The 14,603-nt window shown below is 39.5% G+C and overlaps 1 protein-coding gene across 1 annotated transcript in view; it reads left to right on the top strand.

Annotated features, from left to right (window-relative positions):
* EPB41L4A (erythrocyte membrane protein band 4.1 like 4A) overlaps positions 1-14,603 on the top strand; it is a 146,576-nt gene that overhangs the window by 61,738 nt on the left and 70,235 nt on the right. Inside the window, 3 exon segments of the mRNA XM_010007238.1 lie at positions 6,681-6,732; positions 7,681-7,759; positions 11,191-11,288. Of these exon segments, the coding sequence (XP_010005540.1) occupies positions 6,681-6,732; positions 7,681-7,759; positions 11,191-11,288 (229 nt within the window).

The following is a 14,603-nucleotide window of genomic DNA, read 5'->3' as shown; positions in this document are numbered from 1 at the left end:
AGGGCAAGTCATGCCTGACCAATCTGGTGACCTTCTACAACAAGGCTACAGAGATGGTGGATGGTGGCAGAGCAACTGACCTCATCTACCTGGAATTGTGCAAGGCCTTTGGCTGTCCCACATGACATCCTGCTCTCCAAACCGAGAAGACATGAATTTTACAGATGGACCACTCAGTGGATAAGAAATTGGGTGGATGGATGTACCCAGAGAGTTGTGGTTAATGGTTCAGTGTCCATGTGGAGGCAGATGATGAGTGACGTTCCTCAGGAGCCAGTATTGGGACAAGTGCTGTTTGGAGACATAGGCAGTGGGATTCACAGGATCACAGTATCATTCTGGTTGGAAAAGACCTTCAAGATCATCGAATCCAACCACTACCCTAACTCTGCTGCATTCACCACTAAACCCTGCCCCCTGGCACCACATCTGTCTTTTCATATGTCTCCAGGGATGCTGGCTCAACCACCTCCTCAGACAGCCTGGATCACCAAATCCAACTCCTCCCCCAGAACAGGACAACCCCAGAGTTCACACCATGTCCCTGAGGGCACTGTCCAAATGTTTATTGAATATTGTCAGGCTCGGTGCCATCACTGTTTCCTGGGGAGCCTATTCTAGTGCTCCACCACCAGTGCTCCAGTGTTCTAGGTGAAGAATGTCTTCCTAATGTCCAATCCAAACGTCCCTCTGCACATCTTTCTACCTTTCCCTCAGGTGCAATCATTGGTCACCAGAGAGAAGAGGTCAGTGCATACTACTCCTCCTTCCCTAGTGAGGAAGCAGTAGCTGTGATGAGGTCTCCCCTCAGTCTCCTCTTCTCCAGGCTGAACACACCCAGTGCCTTCAGCTGCTCCTCGTTTGGCATCTCCTCTAAACCCTTCACCAACCTCGTGTCCTCCTCTGGACACTCCAGTAGCTTTATATCTTTTTTGCACTGTGGCACCCAAAACTGCACACAGTGCTCAAGATGGGGCTGCACCAGTGCAGAGTAAAGTGGGATTGGCAATTGCCCAGCTCTCCAATTTGTCCAGATCCCTCTGCAGGGCCTCTCTGCCCTTCAGAGGGTCAACCACTCCTCCCGATTTGGTGTCGTCTGCAAACTTAATAAGTAGGCCTTTGAGCCCTGCATCTAAGTCACTTATGAATATATTAAAGAGTACTGGCCCTAAGATGGATCCCTGTGGAACCCTGCTAAGTGATCAGTCGCCAGCCTGATGTGACCACATTTACTGTGACCCCTTGAGCTCGACCCATCAGCCAGTTTCTCACCCAAAGCATTATGTGCTTGTCCAGCTGGATGCTGGGATTGAGTGTGTTCTCTGCGAGTTTGCTGATGATACCAAGCTGTGTGGTGTAATTGACACCCTAGAGGGAAGGGAGGCCATCCAGAGGGACTTTGACAGGCTGGAGAGGTGGGTCAGTGCCAACCTCATGGAGTTCAACAAGGCCAAGTGCAAGGTCCTGGGGTACTGCCTACAGTTCTGGTGCCCTCAGCACAGGAAAGACATGGAGCTGTTGGAAAGGGTCCAGAGAAGGGCCACCAAGGTGATCAAAGGCCTGGAGCACCTCTGCTAGGAAGACAGGCTGAGAGAGTTGGGGCTGTTCAGCCTAGAGAAGAGAAGGCTCTGGGGAGACCTTATAGCACCTTCCAGTGCTTGAAGGGGCTACAGGAAAGCTGGGGAGAGGCTTTTCACCAGAGAGGGTAGTGATAGGACAAGGGATAATGGTTTTAAACTGAAAGAAGGTAGATTTGCTTAGATATTGGGAAGAAATTCTTTCCCATGAGGGTAGAAAGGCACTGGAATAGGTTGCCCAGGGAAGTTGTTGATGACCCCTCCTTGAAGGTGTTCAAGGCCAGGTTGAATGAAGCTTGTGCAGCCTGTTCTAGTGTGAGGCTGCTCATAACAGGAACGTTGGAACCTGAGGACCTTTATGGTCCCTTCCAAACCGTTCTATGATTCTATGACAGTTGAAAGTGTCTGTTCTGTAATGAATTACTGTTATATAATGTAGTGTTGTTGTGGTTTCACCCCAGCAAGCAATCTGTTTTGATCTCAAGATCTTAGAGGCAAAAAAAAATAAAAGAAAAAAAAAAATCTGTACTAAGGTTGTATTTTGTTTTTATATGGATTTTATGTTTGCCCATAAGTATGGCATACTAAATTGTCTAGCAAGAAAAAGACTTTTTAAATTTGTTAAAATAGATAGCATAACCACTGGAAAAAAGCAGAGAGCATTTGTATTGATTAGAAGCCAGGAATTTTCTAAGAATGTTAATGAATTAAAACAACCTAAATAGTGCTGATAGTCAGGTGAGTTAAGAGCGGTAAGAATAAGCTTTTAAGAGTGTAGCAGGATCAACAGGATACTCACACTGGTTGGTGATCTAACACTAAATATAATCTATGTAATTCAGATTCTAATAAAGAAAAGACAGAAGTATTAAGTACATATTTGTATGTAGCAATTGCTTCATGATTTATATGTTTCTTATATAATAAGGATGTTTTGAGCCTGACAGATTTAGATTCCTTGCAGGAATATTTGCAGAAGAAACTGATGAAATAATTCTAATCATTAGTGTTGTCATAGATTCTGGAAGAATCTTGATAGTTTCAGGTTATAATTTAAAATAATGAGTTTTCATTTGAAAGTGAAGGTTTTTCTTGTTGTAAATGTTAAGAAAAACTAGCAAGCATGGCATGATGGGTACACCTTTATGAGAATCTAATTAAGATAGGATTTAGTTTGAAGTTGATAGATTTTTCTCCACCAGACACTTCATTGATTGATACCACAGCAAACATTTCAACCTAGTTAATATTTTGTTTCAAACAGGTTAATGGAATTTGACCCAAGTTTAACCCTAAGCAGATACAAGGAATGAAGGTTCCAGATTTGTGGAAGAATGTTTGCAGTCATTTAAAAGGGCTAAATATGAAGTACTGCACGGTGCTTGGGTGCATACTGGTTACACATCTGGCTTGTATGGGAGCCACATTTGTAAAAGTACAAAGTACAACAGAGCGTGTCTACTCTTAGATATGCTGTACTTTAAAGCATAGTTTTAGTAATTTCTACTTAAAAATTAAAAGGGAATTATATTCTTTAATAATATTGTATATTTATAATCTGTCTTAGTAAATTAATAAGAGGATGAAATTAAACTAATACTACGTGGTCTTGTAAATAATGATCAGTAATCCGGTAGCCATAACTTTCATAACTGGGTAGTTTCATTGATTAGGACTATTTATGAATAATTAATTTTTCCCCAGTTCTGTAAATGTTAAATTCCCCTTTCAGATTCACAGAAGTTATCCCCTGCAGATGGATGTATATATGCTGTGCCCCCCACCCCTCTGCAGTAGCAGTGAGCTGTTTGTAAGTCAGATCAGTATCTTGCTGTCTGTGCAGCAGAGGTACAGGTGGGAGATCACTGAGAAGTGGCACGTTGGCTGCCAAACAGATAAGAGTGAGGCTGCATGTTGGAGTTACTTTGGCATCCACAAATGCAGGGTTTCTTGTCAGCACCTGCTGTGCAAGTGTATTGGGTTAATACGATACTGTGCTTTTTTGTTCCCTTTCTCTTGGGTTTTACCATGTGAACTCAAAACTGTAATTATACCCAACACTATTTTTATATATATATATATACAAGTAAACATTTAACAGTTATCTAATACACATATTATGTATGCTTGCATATGTATGCTTAGGAGGCTCTGTTGTCAGGGTTCATGGTTTTGTAAATGTTCTCATCTTTATTGTGTAACATTGACTTGAAAAATGCCTTTTCATTATCCATGAAATTCCATTCATCTTTGGCTTGCAAATAAAATGCTAGAAATCTCCCTGTCCTCTCCTCACCCTCTGCATTCTTCAGGAGAATTTTAGCAGCCTTTGAAGTAATAAAAAGCTATACAGTGATTTTAAGCATGGGTTTGTGGCATTGCCACAGTGCTAAATACTTACTGGAGACATGAGAAGGCAGATGGGATTCTTTTCTCTTCCCCACACTCTCTGTCCCAGCACTAAATCAGTCTGAGCTGAAGTGTTTAACTTCACCTATGCCACATGCAGGTTCTGAGGCCTGTGGTACTCTCAGAAGAGTGTACCATCATGCCAGCTGATGTTTATTTTCACTAGCTGGAGTAGCAGCAATCTATCTTTAGGGATCAAAAGCTGAGAGGGCAGTCCTTCCCACCAGCTCAGTTTTGGGGAAGGAGAGGAAACGTTTAGTGATAGAAATAACCAGATTTGTTCCCTCTTCTTGCTTCAGATTCCCTCTGAAACTGAATTTGCAGTTTTTCCTCTGAATTTTGACCTCCTTGCCAAGCTTGGAAAGTACCTTCAGAAGACTAGAAAAAAAATTGTTTTACTTACCTCAGGCACAGCCTAGTGAGAATTAAGAGTTCCACTGCAACTCTTGTTTTGATTGCATTGTCTACAGGTGTCCATACAGTGTTTAGTTACTTGGCTGAGTCCTGGTTTGTCTCAAGGCAGCCAGTGAATCACACGGATGCAAGAGGTGGTCAAGTTCATGTTGCAGAAACAATCAGAAATCAATAACTGTTCCGTGCTCAGCTTGCAAATGTGAATGATGATCTGTCAACATCCGTTATTTTGTTTGGAAATAACCAATCTACCTATGGAAAGCTAAACTGCAAAGAGGATTGTAAGGCAATATGTCTTGAAGCTGTTTTCAGTTCAGGAAAACTTAATGAAGGAATTATTCCCTAATAGATTTTTATCTGAGTTTGAAACAAGATAGTTTTGATCTCTTGCAGTGTAAGACAAAGCTGTCAATTATAAGCAAATTAGCTTGACAGTGTGTTGTTCGTACAGTGTTTTGAGAAGAGGTCAGACCACATTTTGACCACGCTGCACTGCCAGAATGTGTACCACAACATAATTTTGCCTTTTTTTCTGCCTGTTGACTATAAAATCTTTTTATCAACCTGTTGTGCTAGCTCAGAAGATTGCTGATTTGGAGTTCTAATAGGGTATTTGAACAAGTGTGACAAGTTTTTCTTTCCTTCCCACCTTCTGTTGAGGTTAAGAGGGTTTATATTTGAATAGCTATTGGGTATATTTGATACAAGCATGTACTGAGGTTTTTGGGTTTTTTCCTTCAAAATTTAGTGCATTTTTTAACAAGCATTCCAAGATTTGGAATAGTGGTGGCCAAGAACAAGGCATGCAGCTGTTTCTATTGCAGCTAATGGAAGTAGTTTGTTTCCGTGTTTTGGGAAATTAGTGATAGTTGTTTATAACCACTAGTTAAATGAGTTGCTTGGAATTTTCCACTCAAATGCTTTGTAGTTCTTTCTTTATGCTACTCTGTCTAATAGTGAGTTTTTTTAGTTTAGAGAAGTTCTCTGGATAGAAGGAGATTTTTTGATCAGTCATTTTATTCTTACTCTCTATTGGGTTAGTACAGGGTTGCAGATAAAGAGTTTCTTTGTTCATTGGTCTGCTTAGTTCCTCAGTTTAAAAAGATGTGGGTACTAAGTGAGGAAATTAAATCCACCTTAATTTGCTCTTTCTAGAAGCTGTGTTTTGCCGTCTGTTTGTTTCCAGTGTTTTTAGAAGGGGTGCCAATCTCAACAGGTCCAAAAAGTTTGGGTATGAGGGAAGACAACTGAAGAAATGCAAGACAGGAATAATCTTCGCAACTGCCTCTGCACCTTAGTCCAAATCTGAGTCATAGAAATGTTAAGCTAAAGAAGAAATACGTGGCTGGAGGGATTACAAGAGAAGGGTTCTGGTGACCTGTGTAGCCATAATGTGATGTACACAGCTCATCTGTGGTCAGCAGTAACATCAGGATAACTTTTATTAGAAGTTTGATAAAAGCAGGGCAGAGTAATGGGTGAGAAATTATACTGCAAGTTGTCTGTTGATCAAACGCTATGGGGACCCATTTAACAGTTGATCCCTTAGTGTCTGTGTCATTTCTGACACATTTGACCAACTAGTCCTGTAAACCAACTGGTGGAAAAATCTGTGCTCTCCCTGCCTTGGTGCCAGTTTCCAGTCATTCTCTTCCCCTGCTTCTAGAAACAGTTTCCGAAAAGTGAAACCTAATTTTTCTTTCCTTATAGTTAAAGAATACTTGTTAGACATGAAGAAAAATTGTTTGCTATGTTGTTTGAGAGATTTCCAGAGTGTTGGAAAAGTGCTATTATGCCTATTCACCCCTAAAGTCTTTTGTTTTCAGAAAACAAGGGAAGCCCCTCCATTCTTTCTGTGTAGGTCCTGTCTTACATGCTTTGCAGTTGCTGTTTAATTTAGAGTTAACCTGCTTAGGTTAATCTCCCAGGAAGAAAATAGCAAGGTTGCATATTCATAGACCACTTACGGCAGGCTGGGTAGACAACAATGGGTACCTAGTATGATACATCTGTAGAGCCAGCTTGTCATAAGCCTGAGATGTGGTGGCTCTTACAAAACAGATTTTCTTTTAGGAGCACCCTAACCCTCAGAGATGTGCAATGTTACACTTGTACAGACAGAGTTTCTCTGATCAGAAGCTGGCAGAAGCTTGTCATTAGCAGACTGAAGTGTGTCAGTCTGCAAAAAAGTATCAGTATATTAATAAATACAGAATTGCAGTTTTTCTGTATTAATTTTCCATGTCAAGTGACTAATTTCCATAATCCTCTGTCTCACAGTACTGGCTGGATCCTGCAAAGACCCTTGCTGAACATAAAGAATTGATAAACAGTATGTATTTATTTTGAATTTAAAGAACGTATCTGAAGATAAAGTAACAGAGGCAATGTTCTGTATATACAGCCTGTGTGTTTATGTTCTAGTCACAACAGATTGATAGTCTTGAACAAGTTTATTACTGTTGTTCATACCTGTATCAAAATTTCACACATAGATAGAAAATACTGTCAGTTTCCAATAATTTGTGTGATAATTGTCAAAAAACTTCCCTGTACTTAAATTTTATTTTATAATAATAAATGGTGCTATTCTTTATTTGTACATTTAATTTTATAGCAGCTGTGATACTTCTATCACACTGTATTGTAACCAACCTAGATTCCTTTTTGCTCCTGCAAGTCGAAGTATTGCCTCTTACTGTGCTATAACTGTCACTCTTGAGATAGCACAGATATAAAATCTGTTATTTTTATTATAGTTAAATAACATGGTAAGATTATTTTGGTTAGGAATTGAAGTTGTCCCATAAGATATTTGGAAGTGTGGAAGGGATCAATGTTATCAGTGTTATCAGTTACGACCAGAAACCACATTTCAAGCACAATTACATTTTTCAAAAGGTTTTGGTGGAAAAAGTATCTAAAGGTCTAAATCAAATTGTAAAAAAAATAATGGAGAAATAATATATTAGCAATGAAATCCTAAGTTAAATCTTCAAAATAAGCAAAAGCTCCAAGTAGATAGACAGGGTGTGAATAAATGATCACAAGACATAAACACAAGAATTAAAATAAGAAAAATACTTTATTTTTTCTTTTCACTTGTAATGAGCGTAGAGGTATGGATTTGCTATGTGTAAGATTTTTTCTGAAACTTTCAAGTTTCATAAAATATTAACATAGGTTTCTTAGTAGCTGGTTTGTAGTCAACTAGTAACAATTAATAACAATTAACAGCTCATAACAACTAACTTTTGCACCCAATATTTTTTTCCCTCAGCTGGACCACCATACACACTGTATTTTGGCATTAAATTCTATGCAGAGGATCCATGTAAACTTAAAGAAGAAATAACAAGGTACAGTATTCAATAGGAGTGTAGTTTATTGATTTCAGGGTAGTACTCTGTTCCAGCCAGGTTCATGTTGCTTTAGCATGGCTGGGTTGGGTTTTTTTTTGCTTGAACGTATGAATGTTTTTCCTTGAACATATATGTGGGAGAACTATGGCTAGCATTACAGTGGTCAATATGGACAACTATCTAGAAGCCCAGAAGATGACAAGGTGCACTCTGATACATCAAAAACCAAATGTACTTGACTTGCGTTTGTGTGTGTTTTTTAAGGACTGCATTGTTACATCCGAATTTATATTGTGCTGTAGTAAAGTTTAGAGTTTACTTGAATATCAAATATAAATGAAGGGGATTTTCTTCTTTATTGACCATAGATTAAATTCCAGAACTGTTTTTCCATAGGATTTATTTTTATCTTTCTAAAAATATGCAAAGGAAATGGAAGAGTTGCAAGCTTTTGATTCTTTTAACTAAGCTTGGCCTCTGTGAAATACAATGGTGCACACATGGATACATGTACATGCATGCACAGATATACACACGTGCTTGCCTAAACTCTGATGCACAGGGTTTTCTGTTTGCTTTATTTACTAAACGTCTCAGACAATTAGCTTTAGGTTCAAAAGGAAATCTTAGAATTTGGACAGGTAGGCGGACTAAATTACTATGCTGGCTTGCACTAATAAATGCCAAAATATTTCTTTTGATGTCCTAGGAATATGACACATGAGAATTCATTAGAATGCACACAGGGTTTCTAATTTTCCTTAATGATAAGTGGCCGTGGTTGCAGCACAGGCAGAATATTCTTCTTGTACCACAATGAGAAAATTCTTTTGTTTCCATATGGCACAACAGGAATGGAAGTCTTCAATACAACAAGATTGTGGTTGCCCTGGTGAAAATAATAAACACTGTGACTTTGCAGGTACAAGAGCATAAGCTGGCTGCAGTGTCATGCGACTCTACCATGAAAGCTTGATGCAGTTTTCCCATACTCTTCCAGAAGCAATTTCAACCCTGCTCACAGGGGAAGACAGCTGGCCCTAGGAAGGGAGCTTTGGCTGCTTAGCCTGTTTTGATTCTTACCTGGGAGGCAGGGTGGATTTCTGTCTGGGAAATGGCAGGGGCTAAATTTTCAAAAACTAATAAGGTCAGTTAGTGATTTGTAAGGCTGATTAGGTGTGCAAATCTGATGAAGAAGCGTTTTGGTATAATGAGTAAGCCTCCCTTCATGTCTTCACAGTGTTTGTTTATGTAAAATCTGCACTTTGGTCATGCAAAGGGAGAGCTTAAAAAAGTGATGTGCTTGTATTAACAGTCTTGAACAAAATGCATTGAATAGTCAAATGCCCTCAACATTTCTGAACGTTTGTTGTTGTAGGTTGTTAAACCTTGGAAGGATGGTATACCTGTTCATAAAAAAAAATACAATAATAAAACCTCCTCCTGCTTAGAAGAGGTTAAAAGCCCTATTTTTCTTTATAATAATTTTCTGCCCAAGTGTGTCATTCCAGTGACGTGTTGGAAGTTTTGTGCTAACTGATGTGTTTCTTTGGAGCATATGTTCGTTGTTTTATTGGATATGAGAGCAAACTCTGTTGTTGACGATCTGTGGTGTTACATGATTACTATTTGCAAAAAAATGAAAACCTGTCAAATTTGTAATTACTTCACAGGAAAATCTATCTGGCTTGTAGGCAAAAGCTGAGACTGTGGTGATTAATAATATAAATTGCTTGATGTGTTTGCTAGAGCAAACTAGCTCTTAGGCACTATCATATATGCATGACAAACACAACAGCACACAAGGTGAGTTTGCGTTAGCTACAAGTTTGGACAGAAGGTCTGTTTTCTAGCAGCTTCAGTGGGAATTGAGTTCGTTCACTTTATAGGAGTCACTTAAGTACTTAACAGTTGGTTCTGACCCTTCTTTGCAGGGTGGTGGTGTTTTGTGCAGTTTCCTATCCTGCTTTATTTTGATACTAAACTATGAGAAAGACAAGTGCATATCAGAAATGTGTTTCATGTTAAAACAGAGATGCTTTGTACAGCACAGTAGATGTAAAATAATCTTTGTCATTATCATCATTCATACAGAGAAGATTTGTCTTAAGTAGGACTGGCAAGCATAAGCTAGAAACAAGTTATTTCTTAAAGTGAGAAAACACTGAGTGTATGTGCTTTATATTGCCTAATGGCATTCCCAGAAAATTCATAGGTAGTGCCCCTGTCATTTAATGTAATGAATATTAGCCATTTTTCTAGGGATGTGTTTTCCTACTGTAGTTTCTGTCACAGCAGATATTCTGGGAGATCATTAACTAGAAGGACTCTGGTGTCCCTATTCAGAGGCTCATCTGGGCAGATAAACTCTAGTAAATTTGTCTGGATCTAAAATGGTATGTGGATCAGCTCTCATACAACCTGCAGTTTGCATACTTCCCTGAAATCAACATAGATGCACTTTGAATCATTACAAAGTGCTTTCATAAGCAGCTTGTACTACTGCAGAATGACTTCTTTGCAGTGTAGCTGAATGGCTCTATGTAGAGGAAGCTGAGTTAGTGAATAATGAAAAAGCTATATGCTTGTATGGATTACCATTTTTTTTTCTTCAAAAAGCTGTCATCTCAGTATTGTTAGCTTTTGCATGTACTAGATGCAAGAAACAGGCTTTAGGATTATGTGAAACACAAAACACTGCATAAATCTCCAAATACTAGAAGATTTCCTATAAATTAGCATGGGGAGTTGCAAAACCGAACTTTCTTTGTATGATGGCTTGTTTTCTTGACTTTACTTTTCCCTCTATTCTGTGCATATTCTTTCACTGTTAGTGGTCTTAGCATGTACTTTATTAAGTGCAGAAGCAGTTTGTGACTTCTCAAATTACGTTTTTACTGCTACTATAGCTGTTGCAAGAAGGAGAGTGCCCCCTTGCTATGACAGATACAGTTAGCTGCTGATGGTATGCCCACCATCTTTTCCTGGGGATATGGACTCGATAAGATCTGCTTGATAGTCTAGAGTTAATATTCTGGTGTGTGGAGAGGAAACCTTTGAATAACGAATTATCCAGTGCTCAGTTCTCTCTAGGTTTGTCCACTGATCAGGTTGAACTTTGGCCCTTTAATAGGTTTCTTGCTCAATTTTTCTGGTTCCTAGCCCTCTTCCCCACTTCCTGACTGCTCAGTTAAAGTCAAAACAGAAAATACATTTTTAGGAGGAAAATTAATTGTGTCTGCATATTATATACAGACAGGAAAACTACAGTGATCCCTTTCCTGTCTTCTTTCACTACATTACTTATAGTTGTTACTTCAATATCAATAGGGGAAAAGCTATTCAGAGAGGAATACAGTTTTTGACTATCACATAGTTATGGTATGTGGTATGTTTTCAGTGAACTTTGTTTTCTCTCTCTGTTTTAGGTATCAGTTTTTCTTGCAGGTGAAGCAAGATGTTTTACAGGGCCGTTTGCCTTGTCCAATCAACACTGCAGCACAGCTGGGAGCATATATAATTCAGTGTAAGTTTTTCTGGCCAACTGAGGGCTTATTTTGTTTAATTCTGCATTGTGATTAAATTAAAGAGGTCATTGGAGACTTCGCTAACACTTTATGCATTGATTTCAAAACAGAACAAAATTAATATGAACTAAAGGGCTAAAGAACTGTAAGTGGATGACCATTTTGAGGTCATAATATAGAAGCAAAACAGAAGTTAATGTAAGAAGAAGCTGAAAAGTCAGTCTGAATAGTGCCAAAGTTTGCCTTTCTGAGGAATATCCTATAATGTAATTAGTACTTTTTTACTTACTCTGGAAAGTATGGCAAAACCTTCATTGGGAGGTTTACAGATTTTATGGGCTGTTGGCAGCCTCCAGCAAGCTAGGTCTGTCAAATAAAAGATTATTTCCAAAATGACATTCTGTAATTTAAGACATGGATATGTTTTGTCTTGTAGAGAAGAATTTTAGTTCTATATGTCACTTGTCTGCATTCACCCATCAGTAGATAACTTGTCAGAAGTGAATGTTATACTTGATAGAATTAACAGTCAATTAGAAATGAGCTGTCTGTCTGTGAGTTGGTTACTCCTTTCACATTACAGCTCAAACTCTATTCAAATGCAACTGGTAACCAAATATGATGAACAATGCTGGGACGTGTATCTGTAATTTGTTCTATGTTAAACGTATATTTCTCATGACTGATATGTATTTAGCAAAAATTATTTGTATTTTTCATGTTCCAAGTGTGACTCAACAACACTTAATACAGCTTAAAAAATAGTCTTCTTTCATTTCCAGTTTTGAATAACCAAGTGTCGTGGTTTTGGGCCGACGCTGCTCACTCAACTCCCTCCCCCCCACACACCCCCATCCCTGCCACTCACACACACTCTGGGATGGGGAAGACAAAGCTCATGGGTCGAGACAAAGGACAAAGAAGGTTCCTCACCAACTAAGATCCCAGGCAAAACAGACTCAACTTGGGGAAAAAATAATAGTTCAATTTCACACTAATCAAACACACACAGGACACAGACAACACACAGACCAGGGCTTGCACATGTTACCCCACCCCTCCCTTCTTCCCGGGCCCAAATCCCTTTGTTCCTGGTTTCTCTCCCTCCTTCCCCCCAGCGGCACAGGGGGACAGGGGATGGAGTTTAGAGTCAGTTCACAGGCTGGTGGTTCCTGCTGCTCCTTCCTCCTCAGGAAGAAGGATTCCTTACAGTCCTTCCCTGCTTGGCTTCCCACAGAGTCAGGGGCTGCTTCGGGAACAAACTCCCCTGGCCCCGGGGTCTTCCAAAGCTGAGCAATCAGAGTCCGCAGGCAGCAAATCCTCTGGCCACAAAATCCAAGTCCAGTGGCCAAGTTCACCCCTTGTGGCACCTTCAGGGAATGTTCCACCACGTTCCTCCACGAGTGCAGGGGCACAGCTGCCATCTCGCCATGGGTTGCAGGGAAGCTTCAGCTTGGGCACCTTCTTCCCCCTGTTCCCCATAAGCCACCAGCACCTCTCTCCTTCCCCAGCACCTCTGTCCTCCAGCTCAGGTCTTCTCTCCCCAAGTGCCTCCCTGCTCAGGTGTAACAGCTGTTCTTTTGCATGTTAATCCCTGAGGCGCATCTGTTGTCCCTCTAATGGCTCCTTGGCTGGTTTTGGAGCAGGGGGAGCTTCTCATCTTCTTACTGGAGCCACTCCTGGGGCCCTTCCCCTGCTACCAAAAAACCCACCAAACCAAACCAGAACACAAGGCAGATTAACTTGTCTATGAAGTGTGAGCAAGCATAATACAGAATTTCACAGTGTGTTATATGTGTTTCTGAAAACCTTAAATGCCAGGCAGTTTTTATTTTTGTACAATTATTTTTACTTAATTTTGCTGTTAAGACATGTGACATGTCATACTCTGCAAAACTGTTTGCAATGTACATTTCACTTTACTAGCATATATGCCTTTCCTGAAAAAACATTGCAAATACAAACCAAGAAAATACATAAAAAATGGTAACATCTTAGTATTATGAAGAATGAGTAGCAAAAATAAATTCCTGCTCTTTAGCCATTTTTTTAAGGCATGGGGACCTGTTGTCCCAGTCCTGTGATTCCAATCTCAGATATTCTATTGGAAAACTATGAGGAAGCTCACATGAGAGAAGAGAGTTAAAGCATCGTGAAAGTTACATTCAGTGGGTTAAAGTTAGCCCTGACACCAGCAAGCATTACATTCCCACTGACTCTATAAAAAACTGTCCATTTATTTAGGGGCTGCAGTTGTTCGAAGTATATTAAGACACATGAGAAATGTCTGTGTCAGATACTGAAAATACAAGCCCAGAGCGTCAGCACTGAGGCCTTTCCAAGGATGATGTGTCAGACTGTGCTTTTTTCTTTCCCTAGGTGATATGAAGTGTGTTTGTGGGAATTCCGTAATAGCTGAGAAGCTCTGCTTCCCTAATAATATCAGTGGTGTCTTTTCGCAGTGGAGCTAGCAGCTGCTGAGATCCAGAGGAGGAACTGGGGCCAGTGCTCTCCTAGAGTCTTCTACCCATGTCCTGCTCTGGCCACAGGCCCTGCTTTCACCATTCAGGCTGTGCCTGGGTATCATCTCTGGTCTCCAAGCAGATCTTGTCCTTAACACATTAATTGTTTTCCTCTTTTTGTGGTCCGAGACTGGAGACTGTTATAGTTGTGATGGTGGAAAAATCAGCATGTGTGGCACAGTTTGCAGGATATACTAGTTTTCCTTTTGGAAGTGCTGGAATTGTTGCTGTTGTAGTTCCTATTTCTTATTCTATGACCATATGGTTTTTATGGAGGTTTCGCAGAGAAACTTCTCAACATCTCTACTGAACAGATTTCTGTCTTGTTCTAGAAACATCATTACATTCTGGAAAGAAATCAGTTAATGAATGAGTCTTTCTCTTCTTGGCTCTTGAAGCCTCCTTTTGGCTGTGTTTTTGGCTTAGTAGGCATTGGATAGAAACAATTCGTGAAGCTTTTGTCAAAAAAAGCCCAGTCTACACAGATTTTACTCAGGGTTATTAAAAAATGGAAATGTTAGCTTTTGCAGAGTTTCTCAGATAGATGCAATTATGCTTAGGATCAGTAGACTTCAGTTCTGACCAAGATGCTTATTTGTTTTTTGTAATTGCATTGCAACATGTAAACAAATATGACTAATGTATTTAAATCTAGGTTTTTTCAGAGAAATTATTTTGGCTTTTTGCTTTATGAAATCTCTTTTTAAAGCTTATTTTAATTCTGAAAGTGAAATTAATGTTCAGGTGATATATTGTTATTTTATTGAAAAATGAAGTCTTGTGTTTCCCTAC

This window comes from Chaetura pelagica, unplaced genomic scaffold, assembly GCF_000747805.2.
Source record: "Chaetura pelagica isolate M959 unplaced genomic scaffold, ChaPel_1.0 scaffold40, whole genome shotgun sequence".
NCBI classification, from domain to species: domain Eukaryota; kingdom Metazoa; phylum Chordata; class Aves; order Apodiformes; family Apodidae; genus Chaetura; species Chaetura pelagica.
The sequence above is the reverse complement of the archived record's forward strand: the minus strand, read 5'-3'. Positions and strand labels throughout refer to the sequence as shown.